The 25,268-nt window shown below is 37.0% G+C and overlaps 1 protein-coding gene across 9 annotated transcripts in view; it reads right to left on the reverse strand.

Annotated features, from left to right (window-relative positions):
• Gtdc1 (glycosyltransferase-like domain containing 1) overlaps nt 1–25,268 on the reverse strand; it is a 363,306-nt gene that overhangs the window by 248,994 nt on the left and 89,044 nt on the right. For all 9 annotated transcript variants that reach the window (XR_003952199.1, XR_003952196.1, NR_156430.1 and 6 more), the window contains exon 3: nt 11,946–12,138. Coding sequence is in view for 5 of the 9 variants with exons in the window: in NM_001362986.1 (NP_001349915.1) it covers nt 11,946–12,124 (179 nt within the window). In the remaining 4 variants the exon portion in view is untranslated. The remainder of the gene's footprint in view (nt 1–11,945; nt 12,139–25,268) is intronic.

The raw sequence follows: 25,268 nt of genomic DNA on the forward strand, positions 1-25,268 counted from the left end.
GCTGGGTTTAACAAAATGTGTATTCGTTTCAACAAGATACATTAGAAAATTTAACTCAATATTCTAATATTTTGGTAATTAGGATATTTAGTTATTGCTCTTCTTATTTAAAATTGTTAGAAATTTCTTCATGTTCAAATACTCACATGATTATTTTCCTGAGTTTTAAAAACAAAAATATCTATTGTATATTACAAAGTTGGTTATTGCCTGCTCGCCTTACCGATTCCACCTGTGCAGATCAGGAGCAGAGACCCAGTGCTGGACCCGATCCCACACAGTATACACCACAGTTGCAGCTCAACTCCACAGGTATTCAGAGGGATCCAGCTTCACAGGTGAGACCTTAAACCCCGCCCCAAGACCCAGCATAGCAGGACCCCCATTACCCAGGGAAGCAGATTCCCACCCAGTCAGAGACCAGTGCACCTTCCAGGTCGCACCTGTGCCTGCCAGGAGCAAAGCCCAAGTGCAGGACTGGATCCCACATAGCCCACGTAGCTCAGTTAAAGCTCTACTCCCCAGGCTCACAGGAACAACAGGCTCCACAGAGAGTCAGAGAGGCCAGATAACACCAGAGATAACCAGATGGCAATGAGGCAAGCTTAAGAACATAAGCAACAGAAACCAATTTGACTTGGCAACATCAGAAGCCAATTCTCCCACCACAGCAAAATCTGGATACCCCAACACACCCATAAAACAATATTCATATATATACATTCATATCATGAAGATGATAGAGGACTTTAAGAATGACATAAAGAACTCCCTTAAAGAAATACAGCAGAACACAAGTAAACAAGTAGAAGTCTTTAAAGAAGAAATGCATAAAACCCTTAAAGAAGTACAGGAGAATGCAATCAAACAGGTGAAAGAATTGAACAAAACCATCCAGGATCTAAAACTGGAAGTAGAATCATTAAAGAAAACTCAAAGAGAGACGGCCTTGGAGAAAGAAAACCTAGGGAAAAAAAACAGGAGTCACAGATGCAAGCATCACCAACAGAATATAGGAGTTAGACTTTAGAATCTCGGCCGCAAAAGATAAAAGAGAAGACATCGACACAACAGTCAAGGAAAATACAAAAAGCAAAAAGGCTCCTATCTCAAAACATTCAAAAAACCCAGGACACAATGAAAGACCAAACCTGAGAATAATAGGTATAAAAAAGAGTGAAGATTCCCAACTCAAAGGGCCAGCATACATCTTCAACAAAATTATATTAAGAAAACTTCCCTAACTTAAAGAAATGCCCATAAACATACTAGAAGCATACAGAACACCAAAGAGATGGAACCAGAAAAGAAATTTCTCATATAATATAATAATTAAAACACCAAATGCACAGAACAAAGAAAGAATACTGAAAGAAGGGGAAAAGATAAAATAATATATAGAGGCAGACCTTTCAGAATTACACCAGACTTCTCAACAGAGAATATAAAAACCAAAAGATCCTGGGCAGATACCATACAAACCCTAAGGGAACAAGAAAATGCCAGCCCAAACTACAATACTCAGCAAAACTCCTAATTATCATAGATGGAGAAACCAAAGGATTCCAAGATAAAACCAAATTTAAACAATATCTTTCTACTAATCCAGCCCTACAGAGAATAATAAGAAGGAAAAGTCCAATACAAGGAGGGAAAACACACCCCCAAAAGCAAAATGTTAATGCTTTCACAACAAACTGAAGAGAAGAGAAACACACAAACATAATTAAAACTCTCACAACCAAAATAACAGGAAGCAACTACCATTGGTCCCTAATATCTCTCAACACCAATGGACTCAATCCCCCCAATAAAGACATAGGCTAACATACTAATATGTAAACAGGATCCACCATTCTGCTGCATGCAGGAAACACAACTCAGAGTCACACACAGACATTCTCTCAAAGTAAAAGGATGGGGAAAAATTTTCCAAGTAAATGGTCCCAAGAAACAAGCTGGAGTAGCCATTCAAATACCCACTAAAATAGATTTCAACCAAAAGTTATCAAAGAAGAGGGGGAAGGACACTACATACTTATTAAAGGAAAAATCCACCAAGATGAACTCTCAATTCTGAACATCTATGCACCAAATGCAAGGGCACCCATATTTGTAAAAAAAAGTGTTACTAAAGATCAAAATACATATGAACCTCACACAATAAGGATTGGAGAGATAAGGAATTCAAAGTGCATACCTTAATATAATAAAAGCAATATACAACAAACCAATAACCAACATCAAACTAAATGGGGAGAAACACAAAGCAATCCCATTAAAATGAGGGAGAAGAAAAGGCTGCCCACTCTCTCCCTATTCAATGTAGTACTTAAAGTTCAAGCCAGAGTAATTAGACAACAAGAGATCAAAGAGGGTACAAATTGGAAGGGAGGAAGACAAGATATCACTATTTGCAGATGATATGATAGAATATATAAGCGACCCCAAAATTTCTACCAAAGAACTCCTACAGCTGATAAACAACTTCAGCAAAGTGGCTGGCTATAAAATTAACTCAAACAAATCTTCCTCTACTCAAAGGATAAAAAGGAGGAGAATGACATTAGGGAAACAACTCCCTTTGCAATATTCACAAAGAATATAAAATATCTGGGTGTGACTCTAACCAAGCAAGTAAAAGATCTGTCTGACAAGAACTTCAAATTCCTGAAGAAAGAAAACAAATAAAACCTCAGAAGATGGAAAGATCTCCCATGTTCATGGGTTGGCAGGATTAATATAGTAAAAATGGCCATCATATCAAAAACAATCTACAGATTCAATGCAATCCCAATCAGAAGTCCAACTCAATTCTTCCTAGAGTTAGAAAGAGCAATTCTCAAATTCATATGGAATAACAACAACAACAACAACAACAAAAAAAACAAACAAACAAAAAACTAGGAATAGCAAAAACTATTCTTAACAGTAAAAAAAAAAAAAAAAAAAAACCATCTGGGGGAATCACCATCCGTGACCTCAAGAGGTACTACAGAGCAATTGTGATAAAACTTGCATGGTATCGGTACAGTGGCAGGCAGGTAGATCAATGGAATAGAATTGAAGACCAAGAAATGAATCCACACACCTATGGTTACTTCATCTTTGACAAAGAAGCTAAAACCATCCAGGGGAAAAAAGACAGCATTTTCAACAAATGGTGCTGGTTCAAGTGACAGTATGCATGTAGGACAATGCAAATTGATCCATACCTATCTCCTGTACAAAGCTTAAGTCCAAGTAGATCAAGGACCTCCACATAAAACCAGATACACTGAAATCATAGACAAGAAAGTGGGGCAGAGCCTTGAACACATGGGCACAAGAGAAAAATTCCTGAACAGAACACCAAAGCTTTAAGTGGAGTAGAGAGCTAAATAGAGAATTCTCAACTGTGGAACACCGAATGGCTGAGAAGCACCTAATGAACTGTTCAACATTCTTAGTCATCAGGGAAATGCAAATCAAAACAACCCTGAGATTCCATGTCATACCAGGCAGAATGGCTAAGATCAAAAACTCAGGTGACAGAAAATGCTGGTGAGGATGTGGAGAAAGAGGAAAACTGGAAGCATTGCTGGTGGGACTGCAAGCTAGGAAAACCACTTTGAAAATCAGTCTGGAGATTCCTAAGAAACTTCGGAATAGTTCTACCTGAAGACCTAGCTATACCGCTCCTGGGCATATAAGATACTCCAAAAGACACTCCATCATATAACAAGGACACATGCTCCACCTCAAAGTGTTCAATTTTTACTATATTTTACTATCAGCTTTCTAACTGCAGGGCAGGCTGGCACGGGACACTAATCCTTAAGCTGGGACACTAATCCTTAAGCTGAAGGCCTTCCTAAGCTCCAAACTGAGTTTCGGGACAACAAAGAAGCCCTATAAAATGTTTAAGACTAAGAACAGGGCTCGATATGGGTCCATAATAGGGAGCCTATCTAGTTTCTGATTCAATCCCTAATTCTGCAAGCGGGGAGGGGTCCCAGACCATCCCTGAAAGATTATTTGTTCTTCACAAGAAAATTTGAAGATAAAGTTATAAAATGATAATGGACCAACTCTTAATGAGGACTAGTAGCAGAATTAGACTTTGAATTCATCTTCTGTGACTTCAAGTCTATTGCCACTTGTTTCTCCCATCTCCTATGAGATAGTGTGTAAAATAGGCAGCAGATTCAGTAATGAACATCAAAACCTATCGAATGCTCCAAGGAATGCCAATCACTGAAGGAATTTTTAGCAAACACAGTAGTACTTCAAGTGAATGAGCAAACAACTGACTGTGTGTGTGTGTGTCTGTGTGTGTGTGTGTGGAATGAAATGTTATTAAACAATAACTCTTTATCTTAGTTTGGGTTTTATTGCTGTGAAGAGACAGCAGAAACCAATGGAACTCTTATAATGGCAAACACTTAATTAGGGCTGGCTTACAGTTTCAGAGGTTTAGTACACTATCATCATGATGGGAAACATGACAGCATCCAGGCAGATATGGAGCTAGAGAAGGAACTGAAAGTCCTACATCTTGATCTGCAGGGAACAGAAGGAGACAGTGTGTGTCACACTGGGCAAAGTTGAGCATAGGAGACCTCAAAGCCCCACCCCCACAGTAACACACTTCCTCCATCAAGGCCACACCTCCTAGTAGTACCACTCTCTATGAGCCAAGCATTCACATACAAGTCTGTGAGGGCCATTCCTATTCAAACCAATACACTCTTCATAACTAGAAGTGACAGCATCTTCCACATTATACTGGAAGATGTCTCACAGATGGCTGAAGCTTCCCAGCAGCAGCACTGGCCACCTGACACAAGCAACAGTACTCTTATAAAACAGTGTAGACAGTGTATTTCCAAAGGTGAGCTGAGTAAAAAGTCAAATTTCCTCTTGAGAAGTTAATGATACTCAGGATGTGACATGGTAAGGCCAATATTTATGACATTTTGATGGGAACCTTGGTAATATAAGTCGTAAACACACAAGCACAAGCTCACATTATACAAATAAAGCGTACCATCAATTATACTGGATACTGGATTTTATCTTCTAACTTTTCTATTAAATTTAAGTTCATGTCAAAGAAATTATTTTTGTTTTAAAGTTCACATTCTTAGATCCTTCCATTTTCCAAAGTTGTGGAAACACCCAGTTTATATACAAATCAATGCCTTTATCAATTCTACATTGCCAAAAAAACATAAGGATAAAATCCTCTCTCACACATTTTAGAACTACTACTGTAATGAAAGGTGCCTTACCAATTAGGGAAAACTTTCCAGGAAAGAGAAACATTACCTGACTGCTTTAGAAAGTCTGACTCAAGTGAATGTCACCCCAAAAGTACCTACAGGGTGTGGAGAAGAAATGGAGGAAAGGGGAAAAAGAATCACTATGACTAGACGTTGAGTCTCTAAGCCACCCTTCTCACTCAGACTCTTATTCCATGTGTCTTGTGTCATATGCTTTCAGAAATGCTTCCCTGCTATGCCAGGTCACTGAGGAAGACCTCGTTTCTCTGTACTGTCTTCTGAGTACATCAGACACTGACTCACTCATCGGTCATGGAGGAAACATACAATGCAGGAACTCTAAGGCACACTTCATGCCTAGCTTTTTGGAAGGTAGTAAATCTGAGAAGTTAATATCAAATAATGAATCATTATTGGCTGCATATGTATGTTAGCATAAGATTTTCTTTAAAAAGAGAAAGGAGTCATGATTGTATGAACTTTTTAAAGTTGTACTACATTTAGGTCCACGGAGTACTTTAAAACACCGTCAAAGCAAACTTATGAGCCAATGTAATTAGTAAAAATAATCTACAATTCATCTTATCTACTTTTAAAACATTATAGGCAATGAAATATTTTCATTGTTACTTCCATGACACTGACTAAATTAACTTATATCTCAAACTGTTTAATCACAAACCACTAAATTTTACTTTGGCTTGGATACAAGAAATTCCTAACCAATGAAGCACAACAATGATTTTCATTTGTCGTGTTAGTTCTTTCCCTAGTTCATTCCCATTTGTCATTGCTCTCATTCAGAAATCCCACTACTATTTAGAATGCTAAGAATCTGATGATCACTTCTTCCATTACTGGTCTCCAACTCAGCCTATATCAACAGTTGTCCTTTCTGTATTATTGTGCCAGATTTCCATGTTTGACTATAGTGTTTCTGCCAGCAAAACATAGTTTCACCTTTATTAAAGTCTCATTGTTACATTTCATACTGAGTCTAAACTTGGTAAGAGCCACAATCACCTAGGTGATGAACATCTAAACTGAGGTAACTGGTATGGGAAGACCATTCCATTAGGTTTCATCAACCAGAATCAGTGACTGAATAGAAGGAAAAAGGAAGAAGGAACAGCATTCATCTCTACCTGTTTCCAGAATGCAGAGTGACTAGTCGTATCTGTGACTAACTCAAAAAATGTCTGTCTAAAACCATTTTCCAAAAGTTTAAACAACAGCAATAGCCAAGCAAAATAACTTTTCTGGACCAAATTCTAATCTTTTGCTTATCCACATATTCTCTGTACTATTAAAAGGCACTGCTCATGGGTGGCCACTGCTAAAACCACAAATCTTTAAAATACAAAATTGTATAACATTTTGTGAAGTATCATAGCCAAATGTGAAAAAGTTTTTTGAGCTGAAATTATTTTTCCAAAAATGTTTAATTTTTAAATGAGAAATTATAATAAATTATAATTTATAAAATTTTATAAAATCCAACAGGTGATAGTCATTTCATAATATGACTAATATAACCCATAAAGTGAAAAACTGCATTTGGAATTGTTTCCTAAATCTAAAAAGCTCATTTTAACATGGGCCACTCTATGTCTTTAAAAACTTACTACATAGAAGAAATGTCTCAAACATGAAACAATGGTAATGCCTATAGCAAGGAAGGGAGGGAGGGAGGGAGGGAGGGAGGGAGGGAGGGAGGGAGGGAGAGAAAAAGAAAGAAAAAAGAGAAAGGAAATGAGAAAGAAAGAGAAGAAAACACACACACTTCAGAACACCAATATCAATTCTCCTGTTTCAAAGTCTATTCATTCACTGATCCAGTCATATTTACTATGCAAGTATTTAACCTGATAGACAGTATATTTGTGTTAGTATGGGTAAAATGTAAACATAACAAATATGGTCTTTGTCATAATAAAGCCCAGAATAAAACTGAGAGGAAAAAAATTATAAGGCCATCAAAATAATTCTGAATCATTAAAAATATTTTAGATAGCTAAATATAAGCTGAAATAGAAATTTCATTTCAGATACAATGCTAAGAAAAGTATGCCAGAGAAGGTAAGACTTTGCTGGGACCTGAGATAAAGGAAGAAGGTAAGATGGGAAACTAGTATCTGGAGCAAGGATATGGATAAAGATTTAGTGCTGCTCGCTGGCCAAGGGTTCAAGCAGTAGAAGCAACAGGATCTGATAGAAGTAAAACCCTGACACCACTATAAATAAACATGTACACATGCATACACATCATATACTTACACACACACACACACACACACACACACACACACGCATAAAAATAAAGATAGCATATAAGAAGGAAGGGTAAACGAAAAGAGGGAGGGTCTACAGCATGGCTTCAGAGGATGCAAGAGACTCAGATTCAGATCTGAGTAAACCATTCAATATTTTCTTGGCCTAAAGCCATAGGCAAGTGAAGAAAAGGCAGCTGGGCTGTGGTGGCACAGGCAGATTTCTGAGTTCCAGGCCATCCTGGTCTATAGAGTGAGTTCCAGGACAGCTAGGGCTATACAGAGAAACCCTGTCTCAAAAAAAAATGAGAGAGAGAGAGGGGGGAGGGAGAGACAGAGAGACAGAGAGAGGGAGAAGAAGAAGGAGGAGGAGAAGGAGAAGGAGGAGGAGGAGGAGGAGGAGGAGGAGGAGGAGGAGGAGGAGGAGGACAACAACGACGACGACAAAGAGGAAGAAGAAGAAGAGGAAGAAGGATAGAAAGAAGAAGTAGGAGGGGGGAGGAGGAGGATGAAGAGGAAGAGGAAGACGAAGAAGAGGAAGAAGAGGAAGAGGAGGAGGAGGAAGAAGAGGAAGAGGAAGAGGAAGAGGAAGAAGAAGAAGAGGCTTTCTCAAATAAGCAGGAGTTGAAAATAATTAAAGTCTTATATTTCCTAAATGTATTTATTCTATGGTATGAAGACTAACCATGATAAAGACACTCACCATGTAAAAATAGACTAGAAGTACCCTAAAGTTGCTCTAAAAACTTCAATATTATGTAAAAACCATATGATATTTATAAAGTAAAATTACTGAATTTTGCATTCATTAGGAGAATTTTTTACTCTTTCATTCAATCTGTATATGTAAATTTAAAAAACCATTTGTCTTTAAAATGTGGTTTTGAATTTTTAAATATTGCAAACAGCAGATTTACAATAGAAGTTTTTAAAACAGAGTCTATTAGAAATAACATCATACACTGATAAGAATCAACAACTAGGTGTAAAATCTTACTTGTAATACTTTATTTTAAAATAAGCAAGATATTAAAAACATTTACTTAAAATTCTACTGCAATGTTTGAACTCCTTGGGAACTGTAGCTTCACAGTACATACTACTAAATACATAAAGTATTTTCCTTTATTCAGCTTACAGATTGTGGGCAGAACAAACTACAAAGTCCAGAAAAAGAAAACTTTTCCACCCTGTGAGCAGAATATTTTAGTTGTCAAGAGAACTGACACAGAAAACAGAAATAAGTGGAAAATATGAACCCTGAAAGTCATACTGTAGAGGACAAAGGACAGGTTTAGGTTCTAGCTTTGCAAAGGAGATAGGAAAGAAGGGGGAAAGGGAGGGAGAAAGAAGGAAGGATGTGCGTGCGTGCGTGCGTGCGTGCGTGCGTGCGTGCGTGCGTGTGTGTGTGTGTGTGTGTGTGTGTGTGTGTTGGGGGAGACACAGAAAGAAAGATGGAAAAAGAAAGCAAGCACCTGAACGAATGAGGATGGATGGAGAGATGATATAAGCAAGAGAGACCAAACCTGCATTGTACTGAATTATTTAGTTTTCAGAAATAGTCTCTTTCTGTATTAGTGTGTTCAACATTTTCAAAATCAATTACTGATATTTAAAGTGAAGATTCAGAAAAGACTTGAAGGAGATAAAACTTTATGGAGAAAGTCTTATGGCCCTTCCAAATCTAGAAGACTAGTTTTTGCAGGGTAGATACAATAAATAAGAGTTATGAAGACAAACCAAAAGAAAATGCTATAAGACCATTCAGAACAGAGACGTTGGTTCACAAAGCAAGCAATGAGGAATCTGTCAGCCAGTTCTCATCAGTGGAGCTATCAAATTATAGGATGCTAGACCCTACCTAATAACAAAATTATTTATACAACATAACATGTACTTCTCCTCATAAGAAGTACAACTAGTATAAGGCCAATGAATTGAGAAGTAACTGACTACTACTGCCTCTAGTCAAGCACAAACATCAGAGAGATTCACATTGTACACATCTGAATATCATTTTGGAATGGCATTATTAAGCATTCTAAACTTTTTGTTTGTTTGCTTTTTGTATAATGCCAACTACTCTATGAATAAAGAACATGCCAAAAACCGTTTCAGATTGTACTTTCAGGTAATTTTCCATATTGTATTTTCTATATACTACAGCCATTTTCAAAAGCTCATGTATGACCAGGGAGGGGCTTTGACCCAAGGCTTTTATGATCTAAATCTCTTTTGCCACATCTACTGAATGTTGCTTACAGTTCCAGTTGGCCAACCTCTGCTACCACAACGAGGGAAATTTAAGTAGAAATCGTCTGGAGTGCTTTCTGTAAAAGAGTGTATTCACGTTTTGTTTTCTATTAGGGAAGAAAAGAGCTGCTTCAGGTTTAGAAATTTGACTTTAGTTGTGATGTGCAGGCCAACTGCGAGGACTGAAGACTAGGAGCATCACAGGAGGCTGATGAAGGGCTGAGTGTCCAGATGAAGATTTTCATTTTGCAGAGTAAAACGGCACAGTTATCTCAAAAAACATTCCAGTGCTTTGTAAAGTCCAACTAATTCTCTGTGTTTACTCAATCACAAGAAATCTTATGGATTTCCAATAAGAAAGGATCTAGAAAATGGATTAACTGTTTCTGAAGCATTGTCTAATTTCATAAAGGCAGTTAAATGTATAACTTGTTACATTTTACTATATACATAGGGACACAGAAGCAAACCAGCCAGAGTTAGCATAGGTATAATAGATGGTTAGGGGAGAACTATATGTTCAAAGTATATGTCTTTCGGATAAAATGTCATAATGAAACCTATTCAATTAAGATATGTCTAAAAAGTATACTATCGATAAAAGGGACAGTCTGTTCCTTCCCTCTCTGTCATCCTTCTTATCTCAACTTTCCTTCTCTGAGAAGGTATTGAAATCTCTCATAGCAATTAGAGTTTTGTCTATTTTCAAAACTATCATTCATTTTGTCTTTTTTTTAACTTATTATGTAAAAACATGAACAGAGCACTTAACTAACGTAGTAACATAGTATGTTAATACAAGTATCATGTACTGTTTTATTAGTTACATTTCCAGTCATTATGATCAAATGCATGACAGAAAGCAACTTCAGTAAGGAAGGGTTAATTTGGATTCCCAATTCTTACAACAGGCCAGCATGGCACAGCCTAGGAGCTGCGTTGGGTCCATGATGCTGAACGGGAATCAAGAAACAGAGCATCAGCAGGACTCTGCTGGCATTCCCTCTCTCTACATACTCTGGGTCGCCATCACAGTGCTTGATGTCTCCCTTGTTCAGGACGAGTCTTCCTTCCTCAGTTAAATCTCTGCTGAAATATCTAAAAGTATGCCTGGGTAGTACTGTTAATCTTTCTTCATTCAACAAAGTTGGCGATGAAAACTATCGTTCATGATCGTAAAGCTTCTTGCGGGAGATTCTGGGGATCTTGCTCGGGGCAACAACTGTACAGCATAAGCAGCCCCTCAGCATCCCATCTAGCTCTACCTGGCCTCCCTGCCCTACCCCTCTTCTGCTTCTGTCCCCCTACCCAGCAGTTCTGCCTGTCCTCTTTATCAAAAGCCACATTCTTTTCTCACACAAAAGACTACTAGCATAGTGGGAAAGGTTCCCCGGCTTACACTTCATGAGCGAAAATTTTTCATATCCTTAAAAACCAGAGACAGAATTTAATAGCTTAAAAAATGGTTATTCTTCTGTCTAAGATGCTTACTATATAATCATGCCTAAGAATCTGAATTTTTACAGACAATATATGATTTTCATGTATAAACCAGCTTACTTTCTAAATCCCTCAAGTTAGTGCTAGCAAGAACATACATTTAAATCTCAAGCGTCTGCCTTTCTTACAGCTGGTTCACTATGGAAGCAGCAGATGGGTCTGGGCCCTGGAACCAAGATACACACTACTGCTTCTAAAATACCCTTTCTGCAACAACCTATATCTGCTTCAGCTCCGTTCATATCACCCAGGTAACCCTCATCACAACTGACCAATACAATCCCACAGTGAGGAGTCCAGAAGAGTAAGAACATCAGATATGGGAGCCACTATCAGACAGTTTTTCATTACCTGTCAATCAGGAAAAGTGTAAGAAACGGGGTAATGGAAACAGGAGAATATGATCACAATATACTGCATGCATATACAAAATTGTCAAATATATATATAAAAAAAAAGAAAACAAAAGGCTAAATAAGAGACATCCAAAATATTCAAGATTACCTGTTTCCTCCTAAAATGTAATCAGTATTTTCTTCTCAAATTTTTCTATATTTTATAAAGTTCTTTCTATCAAGTCCATAGAGAAATTCTAGAAGACGTGGATCAGGAGAGAACAACCTGATAGTACTTTAGGAGCAAAGTAGAGACCCATTACCTGTAGTGCTCACTGCTGGGAATATTCTGTGAGAAGTATAAGGCTGCTGTGCGTGCTCTCCAGTGCCATTTCTTTGCAGGAAGAGTGTACAACACGCAGTCATCTAATTCTTCTCGGAGCAGCTCTACCAGCTGTCGATGGGAGCCTCCATAAAATGCCTCGATGATGACAATACTCATTGGCCTGTTCAAACCTTCAGATTGAACAAAAATAGATAAATTTTGTTATATTATGTGTTTTCTGTGGTCCTAAAATTACTTCAACCATAACTCTTAGTTTGATGTCCTATCTAGAAGGACAAAATTCTTTCCAAAAAGAGAAGAGATCCTTATTGGTTAGTTCAGTGATGAACATGACAGAGTGATCTTTGATCTTATTTGATCTGCTACTTCGTTAAATAGTCTTTGAACTGGTCACCTAATTTACTTATTTAATTTTCCTTTTTTAAGATAGGATCTCATAACATAGAAATGTCCAGTCTTGAAATAATGATGCCCCAGACTTAGCCTCATTTTTAAGGTTGTTTCCTGTTCATTGATTCTCCTGTTATCACTTCTCCCAATAAATGTATATGTAATACAAAGTACATTTGCATCTAAAAGTCAAGTTTCTAGCATTAAAACATTAGGACATGGGGATGGAGAGATGGCTCAGTGGTTAAGAGCACTGATTGCTCTTCCAGAGGGCCTGAGTTCAATTCCCAGCAACTGCATGGTGGCTCACAACTATGTGTAATGGGGATCCGATGCCCTCTTCTGGTGTGTCTGAAGACAGGAAAAGTATACTCACATACATAAAATAAATAAATCTTTAAAATAAAATAAAAACATTAGGACATTATTTCTTGAGCCACACTATACATCTTTGATTAATTAATCTCCCACTGTCTAATTTCAATATCCTACCCTATTTGGGAAGACCAAAAATTTGTGTTAAAGGCATTACATTTGTGATTCAGGAAAGTTTCTACTGCTTTTATTAAACCATTGGGAGAATAAACTAATAATGGTAAAGTTCTTAAGCTATGGTAAAATTCCATCAAAAAGAGTGGTTATAAAGCAATTTTTCATTTTTAATAATAGTTGTTAATATACACAATAAAATAAAAATATGTATAAATGTTGAGACTATATACATTTTAAGTTATATGTATTTTCCTGCAATAAAGGGGGTACATCAATCTGTACATGAATGCTATATTGTTAGAAAAATATTCCAGGTATCTGAATTTTCCTTTACGAAGTAAATAATTATATAGCTAATTATATAGCTTTTTAAAATAATGTTACATAAATTCTTAGTCTTAATGACTCAATGATTTTATTACTGATAAAATTGCTTGATTTTGCTCAAAGGAAGGCCTACATGACTTATACTTCAAAGCAGAAGTATCATGTTTCTCAAACTGATAGCTAAACTTGTGTGTGTGTGTGTGTGTGTGTGTGTGTGTGTGTGTGTGTGTAACTTCCAATGAGGAAGTGAAGAGAGCAAAACGTGGTATGGAGTGTCTATGCGTGCGCACCATGTATGCATATACATATGGGAGTGGAGGAGAGAGGAAGGAGGAGATATTAATTAATTCACTTACATGCAAAGGAAGATTAAGTATTTAAGAGAAGGAGACAGTTTGACTCTGTTTACTGTCCAGCTGTATGATATTGGTAAGTTACCTTATGCTGAAGGACTCATCTATAAAACTAAGGTAACAGTTTCAGCCTTAGAGGCATGTTATAAAGATAAAATTAGATTACATGATGAACAGCAGCTTAGCAAAGAGTTAGCTCTTTAGCCCACTAAGAAGAATGCGTAGCACTGCATATACCTGAGTGTTAAATTCATTAATTCACTCAAAGCCTCCTAGCAAGGACAGAAAGGAAAAGTGAATGTGCAGGTAAATCTGAAATCGAATCCATTTCTCATCAGTAGTTGGTATTTCAAAGAGAAATTCCAGAACCCTGCAGTTTGGAGGTAAGAAAGAAGCTTAGAGCTTAGCTGTTCAGATTTTGTGGTTCCCCTTCCTGCTTTTACAACCCAACATTCAGTATGTTCTCACACATACTTAATACTTGGAAGTGATTAATTCTTCAACTGATGTTGATAAAAGCAACCTGAAAATATCTGAAAGACCAAAGAAAAGAGTTTATAATATTGTACTGAAGGTTTCAAGCAATACCGGTTAAAAACAGTTTAAAAATATCCTCTTTTGTAGGTCTACATCATTTTGCCACTTTCTACAATTAATCAAAAGCATGCTGCTTATTTATTTTACAAATGTTTCGTATTTGAATCCCACAGTTTGGATCCCACAGGTTTGTCAGTAAGCCATCAGTCATCCTAGACATAGCTCCTGTAGATGCTGCTGTAGACTCAAACCTACAACAAATCTAAAAACAAAGCATGTGGGAGGTCAAAAATAGAAAAAAAAATGAAAAAAAGACTATAGCCATAGTAATTTCTACAGCTTTGAAGCAGCATTTATTTGAACATTTTTTCTAGTGGCCAATGGGTGTGCCTACATTTGAGATATTTTTCTAGGGAAAATAGCTATGTCCTACCATCTCTGAAAACTATACTTAGTGGCTTTGATTCATGGAATTTGTTCTGCTTGTTTTATGGAAACAGACATATCCTGGCAGCACCAACACTACTTCTACTGGAACTTTTGTGGCAAGAAGAAAATGTATTCTTTCTTCCCTGTACTCTTCTTGAAGAACAACCTGGAACAAAGATGATCTCTATCAGATACAAACAAAATAGGGAAACTGACTTTTAAATAAAAGATTCAAACCAAATGTCACTAAAGCACATTAAGGAATGGTTTAAATATTTTCAGTGTGCTTGGTTTTGTTTTAGAAAACACTGCTTGAAATAAACATGAAGCTCAAACCATATACTTTGCTGTTGTAACACAATTTGCAAAATATAGAGGCAATGCACTTTTTTTTTTTTTTTTTTTTTTTTTTTTTAAAGATTTATTTATTTATTTATTATATGTAAGTACACTGTAGCTGTCTTCAGACACGCCAGAAGAGGGCGTCATATCTCGTGATCAGATGGTTGTGAGCCACCATGTGGTTGCTGGGATTTGAACTCCTGACCTTCGGAAGAGCAGTCGGGTGCTCTTACCCACTGAGCCATCTCACCAGCCCCGGCAATGCACTTTTGTCCATTTTAATCGTAGCCAGAGAAACCTACAGGTGGTCACCCTCATATAATGGAGGTTCACCAGCAGGCAGCCCATATAGGCATTTTACTAGCAGGGACTAGTAAGGAGACTAGTAGAAAGTAGCAGTAAAAACAATAAATGGGCCTCTGACTTTAAAATTCTAATTCTAAATCCTAAATCAAGGAGCGGGCTTCTTTGACAGAAGACAGTTCAAACGATGAGTCTGTCAGAAGATGCTGTTGAGCCTATGTAAGTGTGTATTTGAAGTCAGGAAGCAGAGAGATGAATGTGGTGCGTGGCTTGCTTTTGCTTTTTCCTTCATATTCAATTCAAGTCTATGATCTCAGCCTACAGGATGGTGCCATACACAGTCCGTAGTGTCTTCCCTCACTTAAACCTCTCTGGAAAGACCACGTAGACACAGTCAGCAGTGTTCCATGACGATTGTATATCTAGTTCAGTTGACTATAAATATTACCCCCCATTAATTTGACACCCCAACCTTAAATCACAACATTCTACCCCAACATCTATGATTTTAATCTCATAATTCAAAATGCATTTAGTCTATCTCTAAAGATCTCGTGAGTTATACAATTTTAGTGCTATTCAAATTTGGAAGTATTTTTGAGATTCAAGGCAATCTCTTAAACATCATTCATGCCCACGCGCGCACACACACACACACACACACACACAAACACACACATTACTTGATGCTAATGTAAAATGACACAGAATAAACATTCACATTCTTAAAAGGAGAAATGAGAGGACAAGAAAATAAAGGCTGTAGCAGTACAAACTGTAAACCATCAGAGCAAACACCAAATCCTGTAGGTACTACATAGCCATCCTCAGAGACTAGTGGAAGACTCACGGAGCCTCTCCCAGCATGGAGAAGCCCCACTACCTGCATCACATAAAAGACTCTTGATCAGACTGCATTCTGTAGCCTTCCATAAGTGGATGTGCCATGCCCCAGGCTCTCTAACACGTTGGGGTTTCTGTGGTCACTTGAGTTTCACTTCCATAGCTTCATTCTTATGGACTTAATACAGGGAGTCTGACTGCCACACACTGCCTGTCCTCAGTGGCTTTGGGAAACTCTGATTGAAGCTTCTGTGACTCCTTTACTTTCCACCTACCAGGTCAGAAAAACCAGTATCAGACAGAGAGCACTGCCAAATTCTCCTGTCAGCTGGATATGGTTCCACTGGACTAGAGATGCAGTGCCCTCTAGAATAAGTCTGAGAACGTATTTTCCTAGGCAGTTTACAACCCACAGGAAAGTCCTGATGTAGCATTTCAATTCAGCTCTTCTTCAGATAAATTTGCATTGTCAAGGGCTTGCAGACCAGGGGGACACTGCCTTCAGGGCACATTTCCTATTGTCTCCAAGTACAGCTGGCCAATTCTCTTTAATGGTGTTAATTTCTTTAACAATCACAGCTACTTTCTCCACACCTTTCTTGTCTACAACTCTGGACTTTTTTTTACAACCATTTCCTTCCTTCCATTTTTTTTTTTTTTTTTTACAACCTTTACCCTAACTTTCTGCTCTCCCTGCAGTTCTTTCTTACTGCAGGCCTGGCTAAGAGTAATAAGTGGTAACCATGACATGGCGAGAACACTATCTACTGTCTTGACATTTCTCCTGCCTAACAAATTAGTGCACTGTTTTGAAATCCAGCTACCCAATTTCTCAGAACTTCTGAAGACTAAAACCAGTTTCCTGCCAGACTGTAACACTAAGGCAGTTCCCAGTAAGTCCTTGTTTCTGACTGAAGCCCATAAGCTCAGCCTCCATAGTCTGCATTTCTGTCCAGATACTCTGGTCTTGCAAATTCTCTCCAGAATGGCTCAGGTCTGCTTACATAGTGTATGCGAACCCAAACTCTCCCACATTCCCCCGACCTCTTAACACATGGTCAAGCCCATCAAACAACAGGCCAAGTCTTAGATGGCAGTTTTCTCTAGCCATTATGAAGCAGGGTTTACGTTGGTTTGTAGATGTAAAAGAGGAGAGATGGCAAGATGCTAAAGTGTGAAAACACTACCCCCAGTCAGGGACCAGAGAGAGGTGAACAGCATAGCTCAGTATCTTCCCCATCATGATGTGTGTATTTCTTCTTAACTTCAAACCAAAACAACATTTCTTTCCTTAAATCTGGCAGCAGCTATAAGAAAATCCCTGATACATTTACATTGGAGAATGGACACCAGACAATGACTATATAGCTTCTCCAAATGACACTCGAATATTAAATGACATAAGAAAACAATGCAGGCCATTCTTTGCCTCCCTAGAAGAATGTATAAAGTATTTCAGATTAAATGTTTCTCAACTTTTACAGTTTTCTGCTTAAATTTAAGTAAGCTTTTATTAAAGAAAATTCATTTATTCAATATTTTATTCTCCAGTGACAACAGAGAGGAAAATCTACTATACTATTAAAGCTTTATGAACATTTAACTCATTACTAATAATATGATTTCATGAAAATGGCTAAATGTTGAACGTAAATTTTACACATAAAATGAGCCAAAGTAATACAACAAAAATTTTATCGCATAAATGCTATTTCTAAAAATCACCAAAGAACTAACAAATGTATTTAAAGATGAGCAGAAATTAGCCAGGTGTGGTGGTACACACCTTTAATCCCAGCACTCGGGAGGCAGAAGCAAAGACAGGCAGATTTCTGAGTTCGGGGCCAGCCTGGTCTACAGAGTGAGTTCCAGGACAGCCAGGGCTACACAGAGAAACCCTGTCTTGTAAAACAAAACAAACAAAACAAACAAAACAAAACAAACAAAACAAAACAAACAAACAAAAAAACAACAACAACAAAAAAAAAGAATGAGCAGAAATTGCCCTGAAGTTGAAAAGGAAGATGCAAAGTGAGAGCTGCAAAACCATTTCATTGAGTTCTCTTGGCCAATGTGGGAAGCACCAGCTCAGCCTCACTCTAACAATGCATCACCACCAGAGAACAAAAGGAGCTTGAATCCAGTGCTAGGAATATTTTAAATTTTTTATTAAAAGTTTTTGCCACTGCACCTGCATCTATTTTAAGCTTGACCCAATTTCTTTCTTCCCTGAGCCATGATTATTTTCAAGGTGAACTACATTTTTTGTCTCCTCTAGCAGTTACAGCTGTTGTAGCTGTAAAAATTGTAACAGTAAAGAGTAGAAATCTGCACATGAGATGCATTCCCTGAATGAATAAATGTATTAAGTTAGTTTTTAAAAACTAAAACACATAAGCAACTATAATTAGTAGTCATATATAGTACAAATACAACTATCAATAATACTCAAGTTTTCCAAGAAAATACCCAGAAATAATTTTAAAATCAAAGCAATTGCTGTATTAAGATATTCCACAGACACCTAGTTGTAGGAAGGTAGTTTAAATAGTTTTAATCAAACATACATGAGAAATTGATTCCACAACTAATCTATACATGGTTTGCCATGAAACTCATTCAATTGCTGAAAATATATTTTCTATTTGCCTATATACAGTATCTGGATAGTTTTACCTTGTAGAGAAAAAAATCACTGATCTCAGGTTTAAGTTACAGAAGATGTAGTTTAAGTAGACTGTCCCTAAAAGTTCAGAGGTTTACCAGGAGTTTCTTTTACTGAGCCTTTCTCTTCCTCACTTGATTTTCCACTGAAGACTCAATCACACTCAGGGTCTACTTTAAAAACAATCTGTAATTCGGCAGAGAAAACAGGGCAGTGCTGAGAAAAGTTACTATTAACTCCTAGCCCACTCAGTGATTTTAACGATTCATCAGGGAATCCCCGGTTGTTAAAATATACCTGTAATCTCATTAAACAGTAAAAAATAAGAAAAAGATTTCTGCATTGAAACATGCCAGAAATGATTCCACTAACAAAACAAAACACACTAAGGCTGAACATGAATAATAGATTATGCTAAAAAATGTGATGTATTTAATTGATGTATAAGTGGAAGGGCAGGTGGAGGGGTGGGAACAGAAAGGAAGACCAAACTGTGGACACTTGGCCCCTTCTTAGAATTGAGAACAAAACGCCCATGGAAGGAGTTACAGAGACAAAGTTTGGAGCTGAGATGAAAGGATGGAGCATTCAGAGACTGCCACACCCCGGGATCCATCCCATAATAGGCCACCAAACACAGACACTATTGCGTATGCCAGCAAGATTTTGCTGAAAGGACCCTGATATAGCTGTCTCTTGTGAGGCTATTCCGGGGCCTAGCAAACACAGAAGTGGATGCTCACAGTCAGCTATTGGATGGACCACTGGGCCCCCAATGGAGGAGCTAGAGAAAGTACCCAAGGAGCTGAAGGGGTCTGCAACCCTATAGGAGGAAAAACAATATGAACTAACCAGTACCCCCTGGAATTCGTGTCTCTAGCTGCATATGAATCAGAAGATGGCCTAGTCGGCCATCACTGGGAAGAGAGGCCCCTTGGTCTTGCAAACTTTATATGCCCCAGTACAGGGGAATGCCAGGGCAAAGAATTGGGAGTGTGTGGGTAGGGGAGCAGGTGGGGAGGGTATAAGGGACTTTCGGGATAGCATTTGAAATGTAAATGAAGAAAATACCTAATAAAAATTGGGGGAAAAAAAGAAAAGAAAGGTTAACAAACTTCACTAAAAAGTTGTTTTAAATCCACCTATGAATCTACCCTTCTTGATCCTTCTTTTTGATCCTTCTTCTTCATACTAGCCCCTCCCATTTCAATGTAAATTCTTAAGATTGAAATGTAATATACATAAACTATAAAGTTACTTAGCAATCTAAAAATTACAAGCACTAAAAATAGCCTACATAAAATTATAGAAAGTTTGGATAATAGGAATAAATCCATTTCCTTGGCATTAGTTTAAATTGCAAATAATGTCTAACAAGAAATTTTATTGCACTATTTTCTTATGCTACAGACACACCAATATCACTAATATATACCAATGTAATATATGTACTTAAATAAATATTACTTCAGATACAAAGTTAAAAAGATAATGCTATATAATATTTTATATCCTGACTATTCTACCACAGTTCTTATTTCTTCAAATCTGACTTTATTTCCTGTCTAAGGATATATGAATTGAAATCATTAAGAAGGTACACTGAGGAATTTTTTTTTGTTACCTTGACACACCTGAGGAAAGAATTGTAACTGAAGATCTGAACATATCTGTGGTGCATTTTCTGGATTGCTAATTGATGTAGCCAGGCCCAGCTCACTAAGGGCAGTACCATTCCCAGGCAGACGAGCCTGGGCTGTGCAAGAGAAGCAGCTGTGCAAGCCAGAGGACGCAAGCCAGGAAGCATCACTGATCAGTGGGCTCTCCTTTAAGCTCTGCCTGGGTTTCCCTTGGTGATGACCAAATAAGCCCTTTCTTCTTCTAAGTTACTTTCAGTCAGTGGTTTATCACAGCAACAGAAAGCAGTGCAGAACAAAAATCTTACATGCCTTGCTGTTTGTGAGACAGTTTAAATCTATTTTTATTTTGTTTTTTCCAATTATGCATTGCAATGATCTCTTAAGTGCATAGTTTTGCAAAGTAACAATTTTATATTCACATATGATTTTAATTATCTCTGACAAATATGTTTATTCTTTCTTGATTTGAGATTTAACATTATACTTAAAAACACCATTCCCCTGTTTCCTGATTTGAATTAATGAAAAGCCTTGATTATAAGTTTCAAATGCAAACATATACCCTATAACAAACAAATAATTAAATATGTACATATACAAATTTTATTTACTTACATTCTTATAAAGTTATATTCTATGTTAAATAGCACATTATAATTGTGATTTTTTTTTTTTTGATGAGAGGTTCCATGGTTTAATTTCACTGATTCTCTTTCAACTGTTTGCTGCTATTAGTTTCTCGAAATTCAAACTATAAACTTGGCAATACTCTAGAGCATAAGGGTGTGAAGATCTGTAGCTCACTGGGCAGGCAGCTTAGGCAAGTGGCAAGTGCAAGGTTCTATAAGAGATCCTGGCACAAGAGATAAGTAAATAGCAATCTAGATAGTCACCCACCTACCACTTGTCTCCACAGGCATGCACATCTATCCAAATGAGCAAATGGATAAATACAGACAAATAAACTACAATGCGTGCGGGCACGCACGTGTGCGTGTACACACACACACACACACACACACACACACACTGTATTAAAAATAAATTAAATATACTTAATTCAATCTGATGACATTTTTAAGTAGGATACTTATGAATCATGAGAAAGTTTTACACCATCAAACTGCTTGCAGAACTAGCCTATTATACAGCCATGTTCCCACCACATGGTTCTCCATAAACCATAAATAATCTTTCAAATTTACAAATTTGAAGTCGAAGTTATCAAATAAGGATAAATTCCAGCACTCTGTACATAGCAGCTTGCTTTTAGGGTGCCCTCCACTCTTTTCATACAGCTCCATTTGATCCCTCTCCAAACGCTTCCCATTCCGCATCACAACATAGCAACTGCCCATGCCCACGTAACTATTTGTTTCTCTTCTCTTAGTTCTCACAATTATCTTTCTTCTGTCTGCCTTCTCTTTTACACAGGACCTTTTACAAAAACTTTTGCTCATGAATCAATATTTCTACAAAGCCTCTCGCCTCTCTTAAAGACAATTTCCACTCCATTCTGTATGCTCAAGAGTATAGTATACTTTTTCAGTATAATGTCATGTCTTATTTCTCTGTAAGGCTAGGGATTCCCTGAGGATGGAGACCATGCCATTACTTTGCTGGGATGCACCTTAGTATTTGACACAAAAGTGGATATTACCAGAATTTTATAGGACTGAAAACTCAAGGAGACAAAGAAAGCTCCTATCTTCTGCTCTCACAGTAGCACTTCTTGTACTTATCAATTCTAACAAACATGTGCTGGCTGAGCAGGACTTGCCGCTAGTCATCCCTGTTACTTGTGAAGCTTAATTGTTCTTAAGTAGCAAGGACATTAGAACACAGCTCTTTTCAAATAAGATCATGTTCTTATTACTGTTCACAGAAACCAGAACTTATGAGGAAATGGCAACAGGTATACTGATTTTTTCTTCATCTTTTCTTCTTCTTCAAGTCAACAGGTATACTGATTTTTAACCCACTGCTACAAAAGTAGCAATGACTGAAGAAATGGAAGACATGGTTATTGATAAACAGTTGAATTCTAAGCTAATGTAAGCCTCAGGGTCTAAGACAATATCTGTAAATTGACATGAATTTAACAACACCTGAAGATTTTCATTGTTTGACTTATTATCATTCCACTTTAATTCTGGAAGCAGAACTAGGATAAGAAGCCAATTCCCTTACCATCAACCTCCAGATCCCATTCCACATTTAATAATTAGACTTTTATTTAATGGGGAAGTAAAAAGGCATTTTTAAATCCTTTCTGCTATTATTCATTTTATAAATGTTTGACAAGATGAATAATATACATGCTTTCTCAAGATGGCATTTCTCCAAAAGATTCCACCTCTTTCAAACAGACAATAAGTTAGTCCACATGTGAGAAAATTAGGGAATCTGACCGAACCAGATATGGATAGTCAAATAGAAAAATCAACATGTGTCACAGAACCATGAATGCACAAACTACAACATTGCTTAATCTTTTAAAAAAGAAGAAATAATATTGGCATGACAGAGTAAACAAAAGAGCAGAGACTTAAATCTGCATGTTGAGCTCATATATAATCTGTCCCATTATATTTCACTATAGAAAAATGACAGGACCTTAATGAAAGGTGTATTAAAATTTTTTTTTAGACTTTGGAGCTTCAGGATTATATATAAATGTTTAATAGCTTCTAATGATATACTCACATAGCAGTACATGTTATATAAGTTTACAGAATGATAGTATCACTATGAAATAATAAATGCCTTTTTCACATTTAATATTTAACAATGCCTCCCAACAGTTTGTAAGTCTGGAACACCATCGGTATAGGATACAGAAAACTGAACACCATACATCTAGGGTGGCAAAAAATAAATTTTTGCTCTGATCTTCTCTATGTCTTTTATAAGTTGTACATAATTATCACTCTCTATCTTTAACACTCCAGAGATCTATACAAATATGTTCTCTATAGAATAAATGTCATAGGAACACTAGAATTACAAATATAAGTTCATATGACAGGACAGGAAACAGGCCCAAGACAATAGATTGGCCATATAGCTATGTTCACACAGCTCTGGATATTACTAGTCATGATCAAAATACATCCTCTCAACAATACTTAGCGTTTGTACCTAGTGTAATGTATAAGGCACATCTGTGTGAATAATTATACACAGTCAATATTATTCACTAGATATTAAATGCTATGAGGAAACAAAAGAGGTCTGCTTTTCTTAGCACTGTCCATGCTTGCACTCAACAAACAGAATGTTTGTCAGACATGAAACACTTTGTTTTGACATTTTCTTTGCAACTGATACAAGACCATAGTTATCAACCTCAAATAAATACTTCTTATTATAGTAATCATTACTGAGAGAAAAACTTAATACACAAAAAAATCTATCCTCATATAACAAGCAGCATCTAACTGTATTTAAAATGTCATACTTCAATCCAAAGATAAAAATTTCATTCAAAGGACAGAGGAGAGATTTTAAAACTGTGTCTCATGGGCTGGAGAGATGGCTCAGTGGTTAAGAGCACCAATTGCTCTTCCAAAGGTCCTGAGTTCAAATCCCAGCAACAACATGGGGGAAAAAATAAACAATGTCTCTTGCCACTGGAAAATGTCTTCCTTAATATCACTCTGTAACCCAAGGACAGTCAAGGCTGTGTTATATAACGGATTCCTCATAGATTCAAACATTCTCTCACAGGAAACCCCTTAAGGCAGCTAGCTCAAAATAGCTTCAGGAAGTCCCTAAAACTGACCAGATTCACTAGGTCCTCCTTTCCCCAAGAATAAATAAACAGAAGAGATCACTGAGAGTCACTCTTAGACAAGATAAGATGTAAAGAAGTCTTTCAAACAAGACAAAGAAAACCCTAAGACTAGACCAGCTGCCTGGAAGAAGCAGAAATCCAGATAAGCTGCCTAGAAGTAGTTTAGACCAAGTGAGTCACTTGTAAAAACACCCATCAACTCACTGAGTTCCTGCAGTGCTTTACAGTATGCTCCATGTTCCACACTTTTGTGAGCTGTTAGGCATGCTTGTGTGGGATTTGGTGTTACAGCTGTGTTACCCTCTCATCCATATTCCTGTAAATAAGTCCACTAAAAGTTCACCAAGTTGGACTTTGATGGTATCCCTGGTTTTGTTTGTTGTAGAATCCCTATCTGAGGTGTATAAATAACTTGGGAGTAATCAGTTGGTCTATTTACTGAACTACCATTTATTTTTATTGGACATAATCATTATTTATATATAGGTTAGGTGTATTATCTATCTTACCTGATACTGGTATCTCAAACCTGAACTCTGACTTGGAGAAGGATAAATTGAAATATGAACACCAAAAGAGTTTTAATAAAATGACTAACAGACTTCTATCCATATTGATATAAATCAGTCTTAACTTTTTAAAAATTAATCTGTATTAACTAAATAAAAAGCTTTTGAGACATCACTCTTTCCAAGAGGAGAGAACATATTACATTCTATCAGTCTGAAACATAAACAGCAATTGTTATTCCAATGCAGAAACTTTTGTTTGAAGTGCAGTAACCTGAGCATACGGAGGCAACATTCCATAGGGAAGCTAAAAGAGATGTCATGGAGTCTGAAGTTCTGGGCATACTCACTTCCAATGAAAAGTACACCAGAAACCATATTACAATCATCCATCCAACTTATCAAAGAGGAAGAGCAAATTGGGAAAGGAAAAAAAAAAAAAAAAGGAAAAACCCAACCATCTCAGGAATCAAGGGCATATCAGATGAACATTTGAAAAAGGAGAAATTTCTACAAAGGATTAAAAGGTTAGAACTAGAGACATATACTCACATCCATAACTTAAAAAAAACTTTAATGTTTTAATATTCATTTTGCTTCACTGGAAATCACTATTCCAAACAGATTAAGTAATATATGAGAAAGTATGAGGTGATGCTAGTATAAGTTTCCTC

Source organism: Mus musculus, chromosome 2 (genome assembly GCF_000001635.26).
Source record: "Mus musculus strain C57BL/6J chromosome 2, GRCm38.p6 C57BL/6J".
Lineage (NCBI taxonomy): Eukaryota > Metazoa > Chordata > Mammalia > Rodentia > Muridae > Mus > Mus musculus.